Source organism: Platalea leucorodia (genome assembly GCF_965183815.1).
Source record: "Platalea leucorodia genome assembly, chromosome: 1".
In the NCBI taxonomy this organism is placed as follows: domain Eukaryota; kingdom Metazoa; phylum Chordata; class Aves; order Pelecaniformes; family Threskiornithidae; genus Platalea; species Platalea leucorodia.
Window position 1 is genome coordinate 92421512 of NC_138823.1, and position 23469 is coordinate 92444980.

At 37.4% G+C, this 23469-nt stretch overlaps 1 protein-coding gene across 1 annotated transcript in view; it reads left to right on the forward strand.

Moving 5' to 3' along the window:
• Positions 1-23469, forward strand: part of GMDS (GDP-mannose 4,6-dehydratase) — a gene marked incomplete at its 5' end in the record, with an annotated part of 433056 nt that overhangs the window by 78223 nt on the left and 331364 nt on the right. The window contains one exon of the mRNA XM_082306673.1: positions 1301-1410. Within this exon, the coding sequence (XP_082162799.1) occupies positions 1301-1410 (110 nt within the window). The remainder of the gene's footprint in view (positions 1-1300; positions 1411-23469) is intronic.

The window sequence follows — 23469 nt, forward strand, 5'->3', positions numbered from 1 at the left end:
TCCTTGCTGCCTTAAATTGTTTAAAAATAAAATAAAAACAAAGTTCACATATCTCTACAGCTTTTTAAAAAAGTGTACTGTGGATTCATATCATGGTCTCTTGTAATAAACCCTGTATTTCTTGGTTTCGGGATTAAAAAAAAAGAAAAAATATCAAGTTAATTAGATGATACAGCCCCAGAAAAGTGGTGACCATTGTCAAATGGGAAGACTGCTAAACTGTACTGAAATAAGAATTTCTTCTTTTTCCTCGAAATAGGGCAATGTAAACATAAATTTATTAAGGTCAAAACCGTCAAATGAAAATCTATATAAATACGGCAAATATAAACAGCTCATTCATCAATAGTTATAAGAAGATTTTTCTTTTTGTTGAATAGATATGTGAATAGTAGTGTGGTGGCGTGATTTTTTTTTTTTTTTAATAAGAGGGAAATGAGACCTATTTTATCAGAATGAATTTCACTTTTGGAATAATTTCTTGACAGGTCAGGGTCTCAAACCAAGGACAAGTTGATTAGCTGTTGCAACCTGCTCTTTTAATTTTGACAGGAGCTGGTCTCATGCTCTTACCTACTTTTTCACACACAAGTTAGAAAGTAACTCAGTTGGGAAAGGATAAATAACAGCTGTGTGACTGATGTATCTAACCACATTTGAGATTTTCGTGTGTAATATCATGAAGCACGTTTCATTGACAGTTGCAATGTTCTCTGAAATTCCTTTCCAGTGTGTGTATCTATCTTTTAAATGGAAAAACAATAGTGATAAATGCTGTATCGTTATGTACTGTAACGTTACCTAAATATTCATCTTGTAGGTACCTTAGGCATTTTTGTTGTGTTGTGAAATTATTCGCAATGAGGATGTGCAACGTTTTTGGAAGGAGGAGAAAGCTATCGATGTATGCTTAAGAAGTTATTAAAAACCTTTGTGAGTGAAAGATTGGAAGCCTAAATTAAAATGATGTGCTTTTGTTTGTGAAATTCTGTATATGACCTTGATCTAATTTATACATCCTAGGTTAATGAAGTGTAAACTATTAAACAAATTATATAAATGTTGCTAGGTAAATCAGATTTTTGAAAAGCAAATCTGAAATGGTATTCATTACTCCTGCAGGGAAATACGTTTTCTGCTTAATGCAGGAAAAAAACCCAAGCAAAACCTTGTTCAGCCGGTGATCTCTTTTTCCTATAAATGTTTATTTGGATTTTAAACCTGGAATAGGATTTGGACCAAGAATGCCATATTGTTCTGGGACTAAAATGTATTAACTCTGTGTTCTTAAACTCTGAAGACATGAAGCTGCACTATGGTGATCTCACGGACAGCACCTGCCTGGTGAAGATCATTAATGAAGTCAAACCCACTGAGATATACAACCTGGGAGCTCAGAGCCATGTCAAGGTGAGTAGCTTCTAGCGCTGAGAATTGTGAATGTGCATTGGTGGTGGTATACTGCTTTGATTATTTTAGACTGCAGCGTTTATAGCCGTTTTAACAATTGCTAACTTCAACAGGTAAACATTGCCTTAAATCAAGATAGTTGTGTTTGCTGCAGTGCTGAATTACTGCATGAGTCTTGCTACTGAATATATATTAAGACGTCAGAATAAGTGAGGTTAAATTGTCATTATCAACAAAATCCACGGGTTTAAAAATCTGATTTGTCTACCATGTGAAACAACTTTTTGCTGTAGAGTTTGCTGCTCATCAGCCCTAGTGGAGAAGCTATGCAGTGGTGTTAGGCCAAACAGCCTAACATTTCATTTTCATTTCACATTTTCATTTGCATTAAAATCAATACGTGTATCTGAGTGTTTCACTTCTAGAAAGGCTTCATCTACACTAGTTTTCATGCAGGTGGTATTCTTTGAAAGACTGACATACAAGTAGAGGAAACAGCTTTGCTACCTCTTGCAGTATTATAACATTTCTGGGGTTTTGGTTGGAAAAATCAATTTATAGAAACTGAAACAAAAAGGCCTTGTTGAAGATTAATAACTTGACCCTGGCAAGTACTGCTGCATCATAAGGAAATAAAATGAAGAGTAGAGAGGATAACTTTAACTGGCATTTTACATATGTTAAGCTATGTATCGTGGAAAAGCTCAGTTTACTAACCGGTGACCTCTATTTACTTGCAAAAACCTCATTCATACTTCACTTCATGATTACAGACTGAAACTGATGGCCAGGTAGCAAACTGTCATAAAAATAAATTGTGTCAGTCATATGTCCCGTCCTTATTGTGTGCAATGTGTAAGTATCCTTAAGTGGTGGTATTCCCTGGCCTCTCTTGAAGTGAGAACTGAAGGAGCATTTAAGCGTCATGAAAATCAGGTTGCCTTTAGTTTTGTAAGTCAGCCTTCCTACAAAAAGCAATGTGTTGTTCCTATCGCTCTGTAAGCCTTGAAACCCAGCAAGAGGAAATCATGTTGAAAGACTGCAGTTATTGACAAGCGAAACAGCAGAATATAGAGATGAAATGAGAATAACTTTGCTTTTAAATTGCTTGCATGATTGAATTATCCAGTTTGGTCTGCGCTAAAAATGAGTCTGGTTGGGCTTATTAGCTTATGTACAGCAGTATAAGAACAAGGGCAGCTTTGGTCCAGAAGGCAATTTAACTGCTGCTTTGCAGAGTGAAACCTGAGCCAGCAAACCTTGCTGGGTATTTGCAGTCCCACACCTAGGTGTTCCATCATTTATTTTCTTGAACTAGGGCATTGGATAACAATCTCCATGGAAATTACTTGTGTCCCTTAGGTGGTGTTAGCATGGTACTAATGTTCTAGTCCCAACCTATCTCCATGTGGCTGCTGCAGCTGCCAACAGCTCAAATCACAGCACTGGGAGGGCATGAAGGGGTGGTGGTGATGCTGCTGCTATAGGTTCTTGCAAGACACTGCCATGGGCTCTGGGAAAGTTTATTCCTCAAGTATCTCAGTGCATGAACATTTTGAGCCAATGCAGACCTGGCACTGAGTCTTGGCTGTTGGAGATCTAACGTGCCTTGGAGGAGACATCCAAATGGCTCTCTTAGAAGCTAGCCTGAATGCAGCAGGCCAACACTTAGACAATGTTAGAAGTCCTACTGGAAGCCTAGGTGGACTTCTTTAGGGCACGCTTATAGTGCTTCCTAGTATCTCCACTAATACTTCCGTTGTTGCAGTTGAGAAGAGAACCTAGGCACCCCAAGTCTGTTGACTGAGGCGATTGCGGGGCTTGACTACAGTACTGATAGGACTTAAAAGCAGTCCAACAGTGCTTACCATTTTAAAACAATTCCCAATGTTAGAAGATGGAGTAGAACTTGGCCACCCGTTAGGGGTGAATGTCTTCACCAGAGACCTGAACAGCTCTTACCATTAAACTTTGGTTATGTAAACTTACTGTTTTTGCCTGTACGCATCATGTTTGGGGAAGGAGGGAAAAGAACTTCTAATCTTAGCTTGCTTCACATTCTGGTGACTTTGAACCAGTGACGTCTTCAGTATTTTTTGGTGGTGTTTATGTTGGCTTGTGTTTATGCAGAATAAAGTTTTCTATCACTCTCACTTCCAGTTAGTTTATGTGAGCCATGCTGAAATGAAGGAAAATAAAATAATAGGAAGTTGGTCTGGTTTCCTGTAGGAAACCAATGAAGATGAAATTGGTTCTTGGAATGAACCCACAGTAGTCTGGGAAATACTGTCAGAGAAGACATTTTTTCTGAATCATAAATAGTGAGGACTATGAGTCATAAAGTAGGTCACTAAGAGGCTGATCTGATCTTGTACATGGGAGAAAGTGAGAGAAGACTGAAACTTGCTCCTTATTAAAAACATAAACTTAACAGGATGATATCATCAGTAGGAACAAATTATCCAGTGTGCATTCCTGTCTGTTTTGGTGAGAAATCAGGATTAGCTCTCCGCACTGTAGCTTCTCCATTGGATGTTCAGAAAACAGTAGCACTTTCATTTCACAGTTACTAAGTAAACAGTTTAGCCTCATTTTCTCTATCCAGTCTTTATACGGCCTGCTGCTTTGGCTTTTGGTGCTTTGGGAATCTGATGTGCTGACCATGATTGGTTTTCATTTGTTTAGGTTTCATGGGAGTGATTTTTTTTACAGTATATTGATTCTAAATAATAATCTATTATTGTGTATAGGTAACATGCAGGTGGCTTAATCTAAATTCTGTTATCCATAACTCTGTACTCATTTCCCTCTGTTGAATGTCTTGAAAATCAATTATCCAAATGCTAGGTTGTCTAAAATGATATAAATGTCTCTTCTTGCACAATGTTTCAGTGGATGCAGACATGTAGATATGAACTTGTAACTATTTTTTTCTGAAGGACAAGTGATCTCATCAGTATTTGACTGTGCTGTAAGATTTTTTTTTTTTTTGAGTTGTATTGACATGGTGAAGCTGGTAAATATTTTTTTAGAAATTTCTTAAGCAAAAAGGCAACGTAACCTTAGTAAAAGATCTCGTGCTTTTAGCACTTGAAACTTTTTGCACTGAGCAGTTAAATATAGGACTGAAGAAATGGCTCCGGTTTTATGGCTATTGCTATCCTAGCAGTCATGTATTTAATAACCTAGTCCAGTTTGGCTGTACTGCAAATAGTCACAATTGCTCAGTTTACGTCTTTAAATTGTATTGGGTAGCAGAAAGTTATTTTGCCTACTTACTGTTGGCATTTGTTGCCAGAAATTTTACAGTGAACATGTTTTATGAGATACAAAAATAATGTGTTGACTTTTCTGTGGTAGCTGTTCCTTACATAGGCAACATGTATGTACTACGGAAGAGTAAAATCTTACTTGCATGCAACTACATTTAAAAAAGCCAGTAAATGCTCAGTTTGTATTTTTTCACCTTGGAAGTTATGTACAGGGGTGTTTTGTTCTTTAGGGGATATTAAGGTTCTATTTAGTTTTAAGTCCTTGCAGACATATGGGTGCTTGGAGTCATGCAGAAATTAATTTTAAGAAGCAAACCCTACCACTGTTAGTTGAAATGTAAAAATCAAGGAGCTTTTGGCATATAACCCCTCACTTGAGTAAGGATCTCTTTACACTTGTCCATTGAATTCAGCTTTATCTCTAGCTCCTCTATTTTTCCTTCTATATTTTTGTGCTCTCCAAAGAGAAGGACCTCAGTTTTGGGAGGCCTTTAGTCTCCTCTTTCCCCATGCTGGCAAAATTAAAGAACTTACTTATTTCTGATTATTTTGTATTTTTTATCTGCATTGAATACTGACCCCTAATTTCTGTGAACCAAACATGTTATGAACTACTAACTGATTTCAAGCCCATCATGCCTGTTAATGTGACTATGTCTGTTTTCATGCTGCATGGAGGGTGAAGTGGCAGCAGGGGAGATGAAGAAACAAAAAAAAGTAGCAACAAGGTCTTCAGAGTCCATGGAGGAAAATTCCAACTTATGTAAAAACCTGTGCTCACCTCTGTCTCTGCTGCATCCTGAAGTTATAGCTTGCATGCTGGATGGTGGGAAAGTGGGATTGCTGCAGGGAGGAGAAACTTGAAGTACGCAAGCAAAAGTTTACATCATATAATTTTACAGAATCACAGAATGGCTGAACGTTGGAAGGGACTTCTGGAGGCTGTCTAGTCCAACCCCCTTACCCAAAACAGAGTCAGCTAGAGCAGGTTGCAAAGGACCTTGTCCAGTCAAGTTTTAAGTAGGATGGAGACTCCACAACTTCCCCAAGCAACCTGTTCCCTCAGCTTTGCAGTTCCATCACCCTCACAGTAAAAAACCAACACCCACCACCACAAACTTTTTCATATTTTTAAATGGCATTTCCTGTATTTCAATTTGTACCCATTGCCTCACCTCCTGTCATCGAATACCACTGGGAAGAGTCTGTCTCAGTCATCTTTATTCTTTCCACCACCCATCAGGTACTTTTATACACATCACTCTTAGACTTCTCCAGGCTAAACAAATCCAGCGCTCTCAGCCTCTCCTCATATGACAGATACTCCAATCCTTCAGCCCTTTGTGGCCCTTTGTGGGTCCATTATGTCTGTACTGGGAGCCCAGAATTCACAGTGGTCGCACCACTCAGCACTGTAGAGACAAAAGATCACTTCCTTTGACCTTCTGGTGGCACTTACCCTAATGCAGCTGAAGATGCTGTTTTTGAATACCTTTGCTGGCTCATGGTCAGCTTGGTGTCCAGCAGGAGCCCCCAGCCTTTTTCTGCCGAGCTCCTTCCCAGCTGGTCAGCCCCCAGCAGGTACTGGTGCATGGGATCATTTCTTTGGAGTTGCAGGACTTTGCACTTCCATTTCTTGAACTTCATGAAAATCCCTTCTGCTCATTTCTCCAGCCTGTCAAGGTCCCTCTGAAGGACAGTATACCCACCTGGCATTATCAACAATTCCTCCCAATTTTGTATCATCTGCAGACTTGCTGAGAATGCACTTTGTCACGTTGTCAAGGTCATTGTGTACCCCCTGGGGTACACAATCCACTGACTGGACTCCAGCTGGACTTTGTGCCACTGATCACAACACTCTGAGCCCAGCAGTTCAACAAGTTTTCAGTCCGCCTCACTGTCCACTTACCTAGCCTACTCTTTCATTCACCAGCCAAGTCATCTTATTGTAGAAGTCTATCAGGTTGGTCAGGCATGATTTCACCTTTATAAATCTATGTCTGACTTCTCACAATCACTTTCTTGTCCTTCATACGTTTGGAAATGGTTGCCCCATCACCTTCCCACGGATCAAGGTGAGGCTGACCAGCCAATAGTTCCCTGGATCCTCCTCCTTTAAGATAGCAGTGACATCACCTTCCCTGTAGTTGTCAGGAACCTTTCCTGATTGCCATGACCTTTCTAGACTGGCTTCACAATGGTATCAGCCAACTCCTTCAGCACTTGTGGATGCATCCCACCATGTCTCATGGTGCGTGTCCGGTTTGTATAAATCTTCCCCGATTATCTTTTACCAAGTTTTTGTTGCTCCAGACTTTCTCATGGGTCTCAGGGACCTGTGATTTCTTGACCTCACCCTTACTAGTGAAGACAGAAGTGAAGAGGATGTGGGCTAGCTCAGCCTTTTCAGTGTCCTTTATCACCAGGTTGCCTGCCCTGTTCAGCAGCAGGCCCACATTTTCACTGACTGTCTTTTTGCTGCTGATAGACCTGTAGAAGCTCTTCCTGCTGCCCTTCATGTCCCTTGCCACATTCAAATCCAAATGGGCTTTGGTCTTCCTACCTCTATACCTGCCTACTTGAACAGTCTCTGTGTATTCCTCCTGGGTTGCCTGTCCATGCTTCCACCTCTTTTTATGCTAGGGTCAGGAGCTCCTTACTCATCATGCAGGCCTCCTGCCACCTTTGCTTGATTTTTGTACTTGTCAGGATGGACCATTCTTAAGCTTGGAGGAGGAGATCTTTGAAAATCAGTGAGCTCTTGTGGACTCCTCTCCAGGGCTGTATCCCATGGTGCTCTACCAAGTAGATCCCTGAACAGGAAAAAGTCTTCTCTCTTGAAGTCCAGGATTGTGATCCTGCTTTTTTGTATGTTGTCTCAGGGACCTGAACTCCACCATCTCATGATCACTGCTAAGGCTGCCGTGACCAGTTCTTCCTTGACTGTAAGAATCGGATGTTCATAGCATTTCCCCTTGTGAGCTGTTCAATCACCTATGTCAAGAGGTTATCAATGCGCTCCTGGATTTTATGTGCCCTGCTGTGTTGTCCCTATCGCAGATATCGGGATGGTGAAAGTCCCTCGTGAGGACCAGGATCTATGAATGTAAGGTTTCTTCCCATTATCTGAAGAAAGCCTTATCTACTACTGTGTCACGTTGTAAAGCCTGTTTGCATCCCCGGTCTCCTCCTGGTCTGCGGAGCATGAACCCTATGGGAAACAGGTCTTCTCTTTAATTTCCCACCATAGTCTTTTATGGGATGCTTCTTCCTGCAGTTGTAACTGTGCTTATGAACAATTGCTGGGGAGAGGTGGTGCTGTGCAACTTTATGGTGAAGAAGGCAGTGTTTAGGATATGGTATGGAAGATGGCATCCTTCTGTTTAGGACACAAGTGAATCAAATAATTAAAAATATATATTGCTGACTTTCTCCTGCAGGTTTTGTCAGTGACGTTACAGAGGCAGCCCCCTTCCCTCATCCCTTTTCTATCCAAGCAGTTGGTATAGTTGAAAATCATCTATGAGAAAGTCTGTGTAGAAGAGGATGGTGTCACTCTGAGGCAGTCCCATATGGAGAAGATATTTCCGCTGCATGTATCCAGTGAGTACTTAGCTATGAGGAAAGTCAAGGCACGAGCTTAAATAACTCAGCCCAGAACTAAGAACTGAGAACTGAAGTCTCCTGATTGTTGAGTTCTGGAATCCTTTCAAGGTCTGTCTTTGTGCCATTCAATAGCCAGATTGGGGAATGTGCCCTCCTTACAGAACAGCTCTCTATTAGGATCCTTACTTTGAAAACCCTTCAATTTGGTTTGGCTTAGCTTTAACCATCTCAATAACACTGAAGTAAAATAGCTTCTAGTGATTGCTGCCATTGCCTATTTGGTAGATTAGTTCTGAAAATAGTTCTTTTGCCCTGGAGACATGTTTTGGTATTGTAGTCCATGTGTTAAACAGGAATGTTCCCCGCTCGTTTGTAGGGTGGATTTTTTTATCACACATAAATACCAATCAGTAATCTTAATGATGCTACTTCTGTCCTTATATGCTAACTGTGTACTTACCCAGTTTGGTTCCGATCCTGCAATGCTTCCTGATGGTGAAAGTTGTTTTCTTTAATTTGATACACTCTTGCTTATATGAAACTGCAGGCTAAACAATTCAAGGAATTAATTGTAAAGCTTTTCCACTATTGCATTAGTAACAAGGCTTAGAATTGTGTATTACAGCTTGCATAATAAATGTTTTATGTACTGTACCTCATGGTTCTTATCGTTCAGTATGCATTCTTGTGCTGTTATATTATTGCATAGGTTTTAAGCTTGTTATGAATGTCAGAAGCTCACGGCTTCTGAGAAAATTAATGGGGTTTTTTTGTGTGTGTGTTTTATAAAACAAGCAGTTTTGCTGTTCAGTGTAACAAGATCTAGTCTAGTTAATTGTAAAGAATATTAGCTGCACTCTGTTGTAGAGGTGTAGTAAGACTTATTCGTAGGCAAAAATAAGCCTAACAGACCTTAATTTTACGGAGTTAGAGAATTTTATAGTTATGCTTTATAGAATATTTTATTGTCTCAAGATGATATCAAATTACTTCTAATTTAGCATGTATGGCAGTTCGTTTTATTAGCCAAAAAGTGAGTTTCCAAACCCGGTTTGTGCTATAGTAAGACTATAAGTATAGAACCTACTGCCCTGGGGTACCTCTGATTAGATTAGGATCCCTGCATGGATCTGTGGTACCATGTTCTGTGGTGTGCTTGGGTACCTGTCCGCCTCCTGTCATCTGTTTACTGGTGATGACAGCTCGTAACACCGGCCTCGTCGACACAACCTCACTAGAAAATTGTTATGCAAACCAGAAAATTCTGTATTTGCACAGTGCTTTACATGATGGGGTCTTGGTCCATAGCCAGGGCAATTAGGCTCTCTGCCGTAAATACAAAAGAATAAAAATTAGCTGGGCTACTTTCTGTCCTGCAGAATGCTTTATTGCTTTTGCTCGTGCTGGTATCATCCAGGGTATGATCCTGTAAGGTGATGAATAGTCTTAATGTAGCCCAGCACACACTTTAACTGCTTTAACTTCAGGCTGTTGGACTTACTCGGATGCTTTCCTGGGTTTTGTGCAGGATGCTGTGTCCTTGTGGGATGGAGTGCACCAGAGGGCAGAATAAGCCTCTCAAGTGTTTCTTTCAAATGCTTATATGTGTTGTTCTGCTGTGGGTAGCTTAAACGCTTTAAGTAATCTAATTCTTTCTAAGCAGGCAGGTTTTAGGTAGTTTTACACTTGAATTATTCTGGGCAATTTTTTTAATATAATACTTGCAGTACCTGTTCAAACAGACTTTGTGTGTGGCCTAGGAAGAAAGGTAATTCCAGTAATAGCTAGCAATTGGAATTTTTTATGTCTCTTCACTTGGTCCACTAAATATTTATGGCAACTTTACACAATCTTTGTAATTGCAACTTGTATTGTCAGACTAAATAGATTTAAAACCAAGTGTTACTAAGGAACTTAGTGCAACTATTAATTTTATTACACAGATTAATAGTTAAATACATGTATTACGGCTGCAAATGTTATGAATACATAAAAAGAACAATGGAATAACTCACTCGGTGGTGCTAGTATGTATTAGCAAATACAAGCATTAACAAATTGCTCCCCAAATCAAGTACTATTTATGTCAGTACCAATGAGAAAATGAAGGTATTATGTTTATGGGTATGTTTTAATACCACAGAAGTTCTCCCATGACTTCCGCTGCGGGCTGGTATTGCCTCTGTGCCCTCCTATTCCACCTCTCTCATTTTCTCCTTACCTGTCCCCTCCCTGCCTCAGCAAAACCCCTCCTTTTCTCCCTACCCTTGCTCTGAGGTAGGGTATTTTTCCCTCCTCTATAGAAAAATACACAAGAGTTCATATGCTTTTCGGATCACAGTGACCTTATTTATAGTTTGTGTGAATAACTTGCTACATTTTTGCCTTTTTTAATCTTTCATTTTGTTGTTTTTTCTTATGGATCATTTCCAGGGTAAATGCTGAAGCGCATTTCTACCAACATGTTACTTAAGCGTATCGGGAAAGCAACCATGTAAAAAAATGAAGTATTTGAGTACTTAATCAGGGATGTGAAAAGGATGAGGCTGAGCCCTGAAACAAGACTTTTCTATATGGCTTGGTAATTAAAGAGCAGAATGTATGCTGTCATGAATCTATAACCGAAGATTATAGATTCCTTTTGATTTTTTTGCAGCTTCAGTGGGTGTCTCTTGCATGAAGTTTTGCACATGCAAGAGACTTTTTTTAGCCGCTGTTCCTGTGTTATGCAGTTGCATACAAAGCAGGGGGAACGCTGTGATGAATGAAGTGGTGTTTATCTTTGTGACCCTGATGACGGATAAAGTACCACCTCCTTCATCTCATGCTTTGTGTGTGGTTTCTGCTTTAAGGCTCTGTAATTTGACTTCCTAACTGACTTCTGAATTTTAAGTCTGATGTAGTGAAGGGGGACGGCTGGCGAATCCATGTTCGTTCAATGCTGTGGCCCCAGTTAGGTCTGGATAGCTGTTGAAATCAAGCTCTCAATGAGCTCTGTTGCTACATAATTAAATTACAAATTTTAAAATAATTGCTTTAAAGCAAACTTTAGAACTGGCCTCTTGTTTGAGGCTATAAATGGGAGAAGGCTGTTAAATTTGATTCCCCTTTTAGAGAAGAGTGGTTTATTACATAATTCTATTTTTATTTTCAATAACCAAATCTCAGCTCTAATTGTAGCTGTTTTTAAGTGCAAAAGTAATTGCTGAAGTGATTTCTGCATCTGGGCATGAGCGAGGAGGAGTGATCAAAAACTTCCCTCATAGTTTTCTTCTAACAGCTGCTGCAGGGGAAGAGAAAGCTGGGGGAAAGAGAAGGCAAAACCAGTTGCCGCATTCGCAGCATTATATTTCTTGTGTCAAATAGATGGCAGCAGAGCGTTGTACACAATGGAGTAGCTCCATCCTGTAATGCGAGTGAGAGGGGAATGACACTTCAAGCTGACTTGTATCAACTGCAGCCTTGAACAACTTGTCGTTAGGCATAAAATAGGACAGAAAGCTACTATTGATAATGCGGGCGCATAGAGGATGAAGAAGGGTATGAGATGCTATAAAGTACTGAATTTCTGGAATAGTCCCAGGTGGCAAAACTTAATCTTTTAAGGTATGTCATCCACTCACGCAACATGATTGAAATCAGCTAACATAATATGCATGTCAAAATAAAGAGACAGAAAAAGAAAGTATTCACAAGTTGCAACTGAAAGTGATATACAGCTGCCTTGGGGTACTGTAGGAGTTGGCCAGAATGCCTATTTTTCAGTTAAGTGAGTTAGAGAAAGGAAATGTCAGTCCTCAATCAGGCAAGCATTCTTTGGTAAGGTTTGCTCAAATGTCAGCATTTTTAGAAAAAGAGCTGCAGTCTGTTCTGCTCTGATCCCCAAAATTAGATTTGCTATTAAACCGAGTCAAGCTGTAGATCTGTCTCTAGAAGTGTTTGATTAATAGAAGTAGTACAGTATTTGACTTAGTATTTATTAAGTACAAAATTAATGGCTGCAAAGTAGCTGCAGTCATCTAGGCATTAGCATATATTGTTGTACTCTCATCTGCATCTAAAATTTTGTAGTAGGACGATCCCAAAATAAAAGGTGGAATTGAAGGCTTTGATGTCAATTATTGCTCAAGCCCTGGGATTTTAAGATATCATAGTAGGAGGATAGAAAAGAAGTTGAGAAATTATTATTATATTGTGACTAGAGTCATCTAGAAATTGTGTCAAGGCTGGAAAAGTCAATATGGGGTGCTATCTTAAAGTTACAAAACATTTTATTTCTGTTGCAGCTCTGAGTGCAACAATACTGGCTGAGCATTAGCTTTACCATTTGTATTTCTGATGGACCTCATTAGGGTTTTACTTTCTGTAAACAAATGCTTTTTAACCCAGTTGCCTGAAAAATTTTAACAACAACTTGGTGGTACCTGGCAGTTTTCTATTTCGATAACAACTTGTTTCTCGTATGTTTCTCTTTCTCAGAGTTGATATTTTAGTGATCCATCCACCCCCTTCAGCAGACTAGTAAGAAAACCAAACCACTGTGTAATTTATTTCTTACAGGTTTAAAGAAAAGCATATTTGATTCACTTTGAAGTGTTGCAACTCATGCTAGCTGCTACAATTTACTGAAATCAGAGGGTAACGCAGGTTTACACGAGTGTAGGTGATTTTCAGTATTGTTCATTGTACACTATAGAAAGTGCTAATATAGTAGCTCTGACTTCTGGAGCTGTTTTATTATGGTTAAATTACTGTTCATGCAGCTGGATGAGTGGGTCTGCATGTGTTTTGTGTTTTTTTTTTTTTTTTAATTTTTATTTAATGTCTTAAAATGAAAGTGACAATTTTAAGAAAAATGTTTATAACAATTATATACAATATTTGCTATTTGAACACTGGTAAAGCACTACTATTAAATGAAGAAAATGCATGTGGTTTGTTGGATGAGTAATAATATGAAGCTGTCAATCCGTTTTCTCTCTTGCTAAGTATTAAATTAATTTGGTATATCAAGTTTTAAAATTTTTATCGTGCCTCTGAACATGCTTTCATGGAGGCAAATTAATTAAATTCTTTGAAGAAATAATGTGGTTGTGTTTTTATATGTTTAGAAACCATTTACGAAGTTGCTGTTCTAAACACTAGAAATGGAATCTATGAAAAATCTGTGAATGCAAAATAATACATGCATTGCATTGATCATTCAGATAAATTAGGTTGGCAGAACAAATGTTAACTTTTTAAAATAAGCAGTCCCAAAACTTTCTCTGTAATTCTTCTTGGGACTAAGTCCTACAGACTCCTATTGAAGCCAAACCTCACTGAAATAAATGTTTGCAAGGCGAGTGGTGGGGAGGGAGGGTTGTTGTTGTCTCTTGCCCCTTTTCCATTGAGGTAAGGATATTAGCTTGAATGACATCATTTCATTTTCTCAATTTTGAAATGGTGTATTTGCATAACAAAGCAGTATTTCTCTTTTTCCTTTAGGATTATTAGGACTGCTGGGGCGTATGTGTGCGTGCATGTTTCTAGTCTTCTTGCTGAGTAACGCTAGATTTGTTCTTTGTTCTGTGTAAGTTTGGCTTTGTGGTTTATGCAGCTTTAAAAATGTATGTGTATCCTCTCGACTTCCTTCATCTGTAGAAGAAATGCACTGTGCGTCTTAAAGCTACTCGGTATGTTTTACAGGCATGCAAAACAAGAGAAATAAAATATTTTCTGCAGTAAAAATGGGTTTGCTTATTTTCTTAGAGCATAAAACAGCACAGAGGTAACTTAAAGCACACAAAACATTTCTGTCAAAGAACTGTTGCAGTGAGACGTGCACATTTAAGCTCACAGAACCTATGATGTAGAATGGCTGCGTGGTCAGGAGTGACAGAACACATTTATATGGGATTAATTCCACTGTTACAATAGTCTGTGGACACAAGTTTCTTTTTTTCATTGAACATTTTAGAAATTGAAGATGAAACATAATTTGTTTATGAGTTCCAGAACTGTAATGAGATTTTTTTTTTTGCTACTTCATTAGTATCAATAAATTTTATGGATGTTAGGAATAGACATAGTTGTTCAACTTAGCCATGTTGAAAAATATATCGGTCAGGAAAAAAAGATAAGTTGTCATTTTGGGATGTTTAGGATCACTTGATGTTGTGTTCATTTTTCTGTTTATAGCAATGATCTTGAGGGAATCTGTATACAATATTGCATCTTAACTGAGTGTCTCCTGTGAATGAGATGATTGTTTACTTTGTAAACAGTGTACATCTGGTATTTATTGATAATCCATCTGAATTAGGAATCAGATTTGCTTAAATAGTGTTGCTTCAGTTTAACCTTATTGTGATGCTGCTGTGTTATATTTTAGCAGGCAGAAAACAGTTCTTCAGGAAATTTCTCTGTTCTCTTCAGAGATAATGAAGAGCTATAACTTAAGAACAACTGAGTGTTCCCTGCTTGTGTGAAACACTTGGGTCTGGAAAGAGAGAACATCTTTATCAGTGTTTGTGCCCTAACATGCAACTTGTTTTGCAGAGAAGTTAGGTAGGTTTTACGTAACAGCAGATTGTTTGGAAAAACTTTTTTTTTTTTTTTAAATTCAGTACTATCTGCCATTGCATGAAGAACTCCGCAACTTCTATTCGTTTTTACCGCTCTGACTTTTTTGAAGTGGAGCTGTATCAAGCATCTTTGGCAATAGACTTGGACTCCAAAGGTGTAGTTAGAGCAACAGGAGGAGCAGTCTGGTGGTTTATCTTCCTATACAGCTATCCATACTAGCTTTACATTACCTTATTTTTTCATTAAGTATTTACTGAATCCACTGGCTTGCATAATTGCATCGTGAATGCCTGAACTGCATTTTTCCTGTAACTACGTGATGCTGAGAAATAGCATTTTAATTTTAGCCAGACATTCTTGCATAATGTTGCTTCATGGTGATGCAATTTCACTGGCATAGCATCAGAACAAAGGATACAGCATCAAACAAGGATGTAAAAACAAATTAAAGGATGCTAGAAGTTTGAAGTATTGCTTTAAAGATTTTAATATGCTTAATATTCTTGAAATTTTTGAATTGAAAACACACTTTGTGTGTTTGTGTAACAAGCTGTGAGTTCTGTGGAGCTTTTCTAATTTTATATTGGTGTAATATTTTTCCTTTGACTTGTCTCTAAAACTCCACTGTGGCAAAGAACATCCTCCAGAAATGATGTATTTTAATTACAAGGCATATGCGACCTATGTATTTAGTTAGCTGGGCAGTAAAATTTAATTGCAAAGCTCTAAAAAACGCTCCTGAAAACATTGCATACATTCAGCACACCTGAATCTACGGAGCTAGTGAAAGATTCAGTTAGTTTACTAAAACCACATTATCTAAAATGCCAATTCCACTGAAAAAATAGAGACTAAAAATTGCATTGAGTAGAGGATAATGTAAGATGCTAATTATTTATGATGCTGATCTATTCTATACTGTAATGTCTTCCATGTATAACCTTTAATTATAGTAGTAGTCCTTGCCAGTTTTATCTGAAATAAAATGGTGTCTAATTCTTCCTGCAGATTTCAAAAAATACAATTTAATTGAAACAATATGGTATGTAAATAGCTGATAAATGCGAATTCTTTTCAGATGTACTACACAAGAAATTCTGTAAAACCTTTCAGGATTTTTTCACATACTAGATTTTCCTGAAGCTGGTTGCAATAATTTTAATGAAAGAAAACGGGACTGATTGACTTGTTATGAGGTCTGATCCAAAGGCCACTCAAGTCACTGGAAGGGGTTCTCTACAGTGCTTGAGAGTATTTCATGCTTGCAGGGTTTTGTTACTGTTCCATGTCTAATACTTCGACTTTGTTCAGATATCAGTATTTCTAGGTGTTGTGCATTTTTTTGTCTTGTCACATTTAGATTTATCAGAGTATCATTACTGAATGTTGCAAGTTCCAGTGAGTATTTGCATTTTATAGTGTTACTATATTTGTTGCTGTGTTATTTTTATTAAACAGCTTACAGTGACGAGAAATATGCGTTAGAAAGTTGAACTGTAAATGCTGGATGCTAAATAAGATTTAAAAGAGTGCCATACAAGTCAGCTGAAGACGAAAACTTTGGGTAGCTTTTGGAGAATTGCATACTGTTAACCTTGTTTAAATTGTGTAAGTAGTTTATTACTTGTAATTCGTTGCCTTACATTTGTGGTTAAGGTACTGAACTAGAATTCCCTTATAAATATTAGTGTAGAGTATTCTTTATTTATACTAAATAAATCAAAGCAAATGACTTGAACTTTCTCTCCAATGCTTCAACTTAAAATAAATAATTGGAAATCTGATGATTAGCATCAAGTCATATTGAAGTCAAAATTTCACAATAATGACACACAACTGAACAATAGAAGTAATTTATGATAGTGTCAGTGTAGATTTAGTAATCTAAGAACAGTAATATTGTTGCAATTTAATGGTTGAAAAATACATGTAGCACTATCTAGCATGAAAACCTGTCCTCATTCACAGGGCAATTTTTCCATTGATTCTGTGGTTTCCTTAATAAAGCTGAAATATTTTTAATCCAAGAGTGGTTTGCTTTAAAACAAAATGAAAGAGTAGGGGGGAGGGGAAGCAAAAGAAAGTTTAATATAGTGAGACCCATGGATAAACCAGAATTGTCTGCAATATATTATCCTTTCTGTCAGCAAGTGTAGATTAAAGCTGACTTTGCTTCTGTAAGCAAATGTTAACATTTTTATAGGAGGGGTATCTTTCTTAATGACATGTTACATATGCATATTTACTGTTAAATGTTAACGTGCTCACAAACTGCACTGTTAACAAAGTGGAACATGTGGCTTTCTAATGCCATGGAGTGTAAATAATTTGAAGATTTAAAGGTCACGAGAACAATATATTGAAAACACAATTATGTTTCAAGGCAAGGAAGCAATTGAACCTTAATTAAATGTAACTTAAATTTTAATTTATGGTTGGATTTTTTTTTTTTTTAAGTAGGCAGGCACTTTTGGTTTTATGTGGGGTGTGGAAGGATGAACATTTTGTCTTTAATATTTGAAGAGGAACTTTTTCCATAATGTAATTAAATGTTGTTATGAATAAAAACTTCACAAATAGTTTTTAAACTTTTTGAAGTGGCTTTCACTCACTATGCCTGTGAGTTTGAAAAGAAGATCCCAAGGTGCATATGGGTGTGTGGAAGCCTGGCTGTCACTAGACTTTTGCTTAGGTGCTATTCGGTTTATTTGTGTATTAATCTCTGCCTGCTGTACCAAATACATTTACCAAGACCTCCAGCACAGAGGCAGCTACTTCATGCATCTTCTAAAGCCTAAGTGGGCTCTGCTGTGGTTATAACATCTCTTCTGGATGGCAGTATCATGCTGTAATGTTACAACATAATGTAAATGAAGCAGTTAAGTGGAAATATATCTTTGGTTCACTTCCACTAATACACTGTTAGACACCTCACTTCAGACTAAGCTTTCCGAACGTGTTTTTTCTTGGCTTTAATGGGGCAACTGTTTGTACAGCATGTGTGGTGTCTGTAGATTCTTGATCTTCATGAATTAGTGCTAATTTTTTGCTGTCTTTAGCTTTTAGTCTACATAAAGCAATCTGTACAACCTGATTAGATTTACATAAAATCAGAAACTATATACTTGCTAAATTAAATCTGCTCATTTAAGATATCATTTTTATCAGTATGTTATAAAATTATAGTTAAAAATGTTTGCTACAAATGCAAGTGGATGCATTTTAAAAATGAAGCACAGGTGTGATTATTTGTAAGCATAACCTATAAATAAGGGGAAATTTAAGTGTGTAGATTTTTTTTTTTCCTGACAGTCTATAGTGGCGTGCCCACACTCTTTCCTTTACTGAAATTGTTATTAGTACATGTATTAGTGTATTTGTCCATTCTGTCATGTAACATTTAGAACTAGTTTTAAAAACTTTTGTTTTAGAAATTGTGATTGAAAATGAGAGAGCAATAGGCAGATAGTTATTTTGTCAATGACTGTGATTTAAAGGATCTTTGTAAAATAGTAGTTCTTCTGCAGGGTTCTAATTACTGTATTTCTCTTAACAGAAACATATTGTAATTATCTTTAAAATGCTGTGTTTAAAGTGAGAAATTGCTTGTCTGACAGGCAATGAAATCTGGAGGCTATACTATCTGCACTTGTTTTTTTGACTATTAATCAGATGTATTTTATCTCCTAACTTTTATGTTTTTGCATTTCCCTGGTTTGTTTCTTTATAACACTATGTATGAAACTGTTATACAAAAGGTGCCTGAAATTATTAAAAGATAAGATAGCAGAAAAGAGTGCTCTGTTAACTGGTTATTAAATTGTTAGATACGACATTTTATGCAGGTTGAACTGCATTGTTATAACATTTAGTTGCATTGTGTGGCACAGATGAATTACCTGGAATGTCATCAAAGCTATTTTCTGTGCATTAATAATGCTAAAGATTTCAAGTATTTGTTATGCCGTGTGCTAAATGTGATGGTAATAATACAAGTGTAGTAGATTGGGTGTTTCACTACTTATTAAAACTTGTCAAGTTAAAGTACAAAAGCCAGACTGAATAAATTAGTCTGTTTCATCTTTTTTCTCCTTTTCTGTCACTTTTTGATTTAAGGTTTTTCTTTTTTTTTCTTTTTTTTTTTTTTTTTTTTTTTTAATGGGTGGTAAGCATGGGGGGAGTATGTGAAAATATTACACTTTGGAACTGATTTAAAAGGCTTTGACTAAAACCATCTGTTCCAACCTCCTAATTTTCAAGTTGCTCTTGAAATATAGGCCAAACCTTATCCCAAGGGACTAGTGGATACAACTATCTGCAACAATAATAAGATGTAAAAATACAAAATGTACAGATACTGACAGCTCAGTGATCTGTAGCAGGCTACTCTTGCTTTGGGATAGTTTTGCAGGTCTGCCTTCCTTAGTGGGAAAGGGAATTTAGGAGACACATGGCAGGAGGAAGCCACCTATTTGTCTGCATGTTAAACAGTATGACACTGGTACATGGTGAAATTTGGAAAAGATCATCATCATCTGCCACATACATGTTTCCACTTTGACAGAGAAACTGATTTTCCACACACTCCTTCCCCTCAGACCAAGTTAGGAAAATGTTCCATTATGTCACATTTAGGAATAAAAGTGGGTGTCTGGACCTCACCTTTTTTAAAATAATAAATAAACAAATGCCCTACAAGCATCAAAACAAGGCTTAGTGTAGGGGTGATGCTTTTTGAGTGGTGGTTTCACCCCCATCAGTATCCTGCTATATCTTTTCCTTGATATGGTTGATCACTAAATAGTTCTGTTGCCAACAAGGTGATTTTAAATGGAGATGGAGACTCCCCAGGGCTAATACCTCATGTCGGTCTTTTTTTAATCCAAAGCTTTATTTTAACTCCAATATATATATATGTGGAGTCCTCCACATCTTAGGTTTCTGTCTTTGCCATTTGGCATCCATCTGAGTTGGTTGCAGGGGCTTGTGAGATAATACAGGTAGAAGTACTAGCCCATATGCAAAAAAACCCCAACCAACTGGCAAATGTAAACAGCACCATCCTTCAGCTCTATCTATCTAGCCAAAATCAGCTTCCAGATAAAGACTGGCAGAATAGGATGGTTAAAAGATGATGGAAGATACTTTTTTCAGGGCGTTTGTCCTCTGTCAGACTATTAATATGTATATAAAAAAAGAAGGCTGTTTTTTGTTGCAGCAGTAAATTGTGCAGCATTTTATGGGCACAAACTTGGTTACAGTGATTTGTGACCACAGCTCATTATAACTTCAAGACCACATAGCGTGCAAAACCTGAAGTAAGTATAACTCTCATCAATGAAGACGGTTATGCTATGAGTGCCTTCACCCTGAGCCAGATCTCCCTTTTTGTACCAAATCAGCTCTGAGAATATTTGTCTTGTTTACTAATGGCATACCTGGTCTTCAACCCAGGTGCTGGAGATGTGAACCTCAACTTTCATGAGATTAACTCCATGACAGCTGTATGCCTGTAGACCATCAATGCAGAGGTACAGTACTTAGCAAGTGTCAGATCCTAGGCTATGGTATTTGTTCCTGGAAGAGAAATATTCTCCAGGCAACTTTAAGATCCAAATTTTTGAATTAAATTCAATTTTTAAAATTAATAAATTTGTGCATCTCTGTCAAACCTAAATAAAAGGTAGCTGTAGGCTAGTGTAGTCCCCTACACTACATAGTGGTCAGGAGAGTCCAATTGTATGGTCTGTAGGTGCGTGCAAGGAGGGAAAGCAGAAAAGAGGCTGTTGGTTGTGTATTAAATAAAATCATAGAATCATAGAATGGTTTGGGTTGGAAGGGACCTTTAAAGGTCATCTAGTCCAACCCTCCTGCAATGAGCAGGGGCATCTTCAACTGCTCCGGATTTGTTTGAACACTATAGGTGCCACAGAGGAATTTTTTTTTTTTTTTTAATGCATTGTTAGTGTTATAGAAGATTATGGAATTATTTTTCTGTATGTTTCTCAGGTGTTGCTTAGAAGAGGAAGATCCCAAGCACGCAGAAGCTTGTGTGCTACACAGCTGGTGTTGGTACCTGAGTAGACTGTTGTTCAGTCCCTTCTACGGCTTGTAACACAGCCTCTGTACTATAATAATACTACCCTGATTTTGGCTCCATATTTAAAACAAACTAAAACAAAAACAACAACCTCCTGTGGAGTGGTACAGGAATAGGATTTTTCCGTTTGTTTGTTTTGTTGTTTTTTTTTTTTTTTTTAATAAGAAGCTACATGTAAACTTATGTATTCTTCATTTTGGTTTTTTTTGTCTTTAAATGACTTGCTTTTAAAGTTTGTAAGTGTGAAGGTCTACTACATAATTCGTGGTTAAATACCACCAGATTTATAGTAGCTTTGCCCTATAGCTCAAGAGTTTTTCATTCTCTACCTATGAAAAGAATTGTAAAATCTTTAATTAAAAAAAACAAAACAAAACAAAAAAACCCCACAAAAACAAAAAACGGTGTCTCTCAGAAAGCTGAAAACTAAGTCAGGTGTAAACTGTTTACTTGCCCTCAGGCTGTTTCACCACCTACAAACCACCATCCTGCTTCACCTGTGATGACTTAAGATCTTTACTGGGCAGCTGACAGAGGATACAAGCTGCCTTTCTACCCTCTTACCCCCAAACCAGGAGTGCCTTCATGCATAATAATCTTTAAAACCAGAATCTCCTGTCTTATAATCTATATGTCTAAATTTTTTCAAATCTTTCCTACAGAGACCCACACTTTTGAAGCATGTTCTGGCACATCTGTAGCTAAGATGCTGCTGTTCCCTGAGCTAGCTCATTTAAAACAAACTTCTGCACTGGAGAGTATCCATCTGCCTTCTAAGAAACGGCTTTATTTCCACATTGAAAAGCAACAGAGTTTAACTGTATCAAGAAGGTAGGATAGTGTGTTTGTCCCTTTGGACTGTGCTGCTAATATAGATATGATGTTCCATGTAGCAAGGACTGTAGCTCCTCTGAGTTACTGCCTTTCTTCTAAGATCTGTTGTTATGGTATCCTATGTGCATTTTGTGAGGACTTTCATCTTGTACGTGAAGTGAAGAAAGCAACAACTTCCATTTATGGTTTCCTACTTCAAAGCATGAGCTGCAGTGTAGAAGTTCAAAGATGGACTGGTCTCAGAAGTGTGCATATGCTTCCCCACCAGAACGTAGGTGTTACAGCCATTTAGTCATAATAAGTATTGCATGGGTCACTTTATAAAGTATACTTGCATATTCTAATGACTAGGTTATGTTTATAAAACTCTTCTGGAAAAATAAATGTTTTAGGATTTTTCAAGTGTTGAGTTCTGTGGGAATAATTCAGACTTTGCAATGTGATAACTGTTTTTACTGTGTCAGGCACTATTATTAACATACTCCAGTTATGACGTGACTGTACCCCAAGCTCATGGAGTAAGATCAGCGCTGCTCCTCTCATCGCAGTGTCAGTAGGGGAACTGATATACGTCTTTTGAATACAAAGCAATACATTAGTTGTTTTATTAGGCAGTGACATTGTTTTGTTTAGTATACCAATAGTAATTGCTAATTTAAGCAGTCAAGATGATAGTGACTCTTCTCCGAAGCATAGACATAAAAATAACACTTTCAGCTGTAAACATTTGTAATGCAGAGCAGGCATGAGTTTGTTTAAGGTCTCTTTGCACTGAGGGCTGTTATTTCCATTGCACCTTTGAATAATGGGCTAACTAATATGCTGTTTAGAAAGAGCTATGGGTTCACGTTTTAATTATTGGCTATTTGTGAACCATACGTATCAAAACCACAAGTTACTGCTGTTAAAGCTTTGTTGGTCATTGCTTTTGTATGACATTGATATTGCAGATTTCAGGAGCTAATACATTTCACTTCTAGTCCTTTTTTTGGTCTAGGTCTTGGTCTGTGTTAGGATGTGGGAAGCCTCAGTTTATCACAGTTTAATTCAGGGATTTTTTAAATATATTTTTACTTCAGATTTGATGTTTTATAAGTGAGAATAGAGAATTTTTTAAAACAAAATCATTATTTTGATAATAACTTTCTGTTAAAATCTGGAAAAAAAGGATTTTTTAGAGAAACCGTCCCTTTTCAGAAGGGGAAGATTGTGCCAGTGTTTATAATAATTATACATTGCAGCCTTGGCTACATTACAACAATGTTGTTCTTGAAAGACAAAATAAAGTACCTTCTGAATTATGTGACACTCCTGCTTCTTAAGTGATCAAGGCATTCAATACTCATAAAAACAGAAATACAAAGTTTTTACTATGGAAATGAAGCAATTCTACTACATGTGAAAGTATTTTTAAATATTAGGCATAAAAATTAGGTGTAAAAATATGGTATTTTGTATCTTCTGTGACCCTGTTGATTTCCTACAGTTTAATAACAGTCGATGTATTAGATGCCTTAGGTAATTTCATCAGTATGCATTAAAAGTAGATAGTGACTACTAAACATTTTCTTGGTCTTCTGTACAATAAAACAGGAAACAATTTGGTTGGCGACATAGAGGTGGAATGCAGTACGAAAATGAAATAAGATAAAACTCCCTGTGGAGAAGCAGTCTGCA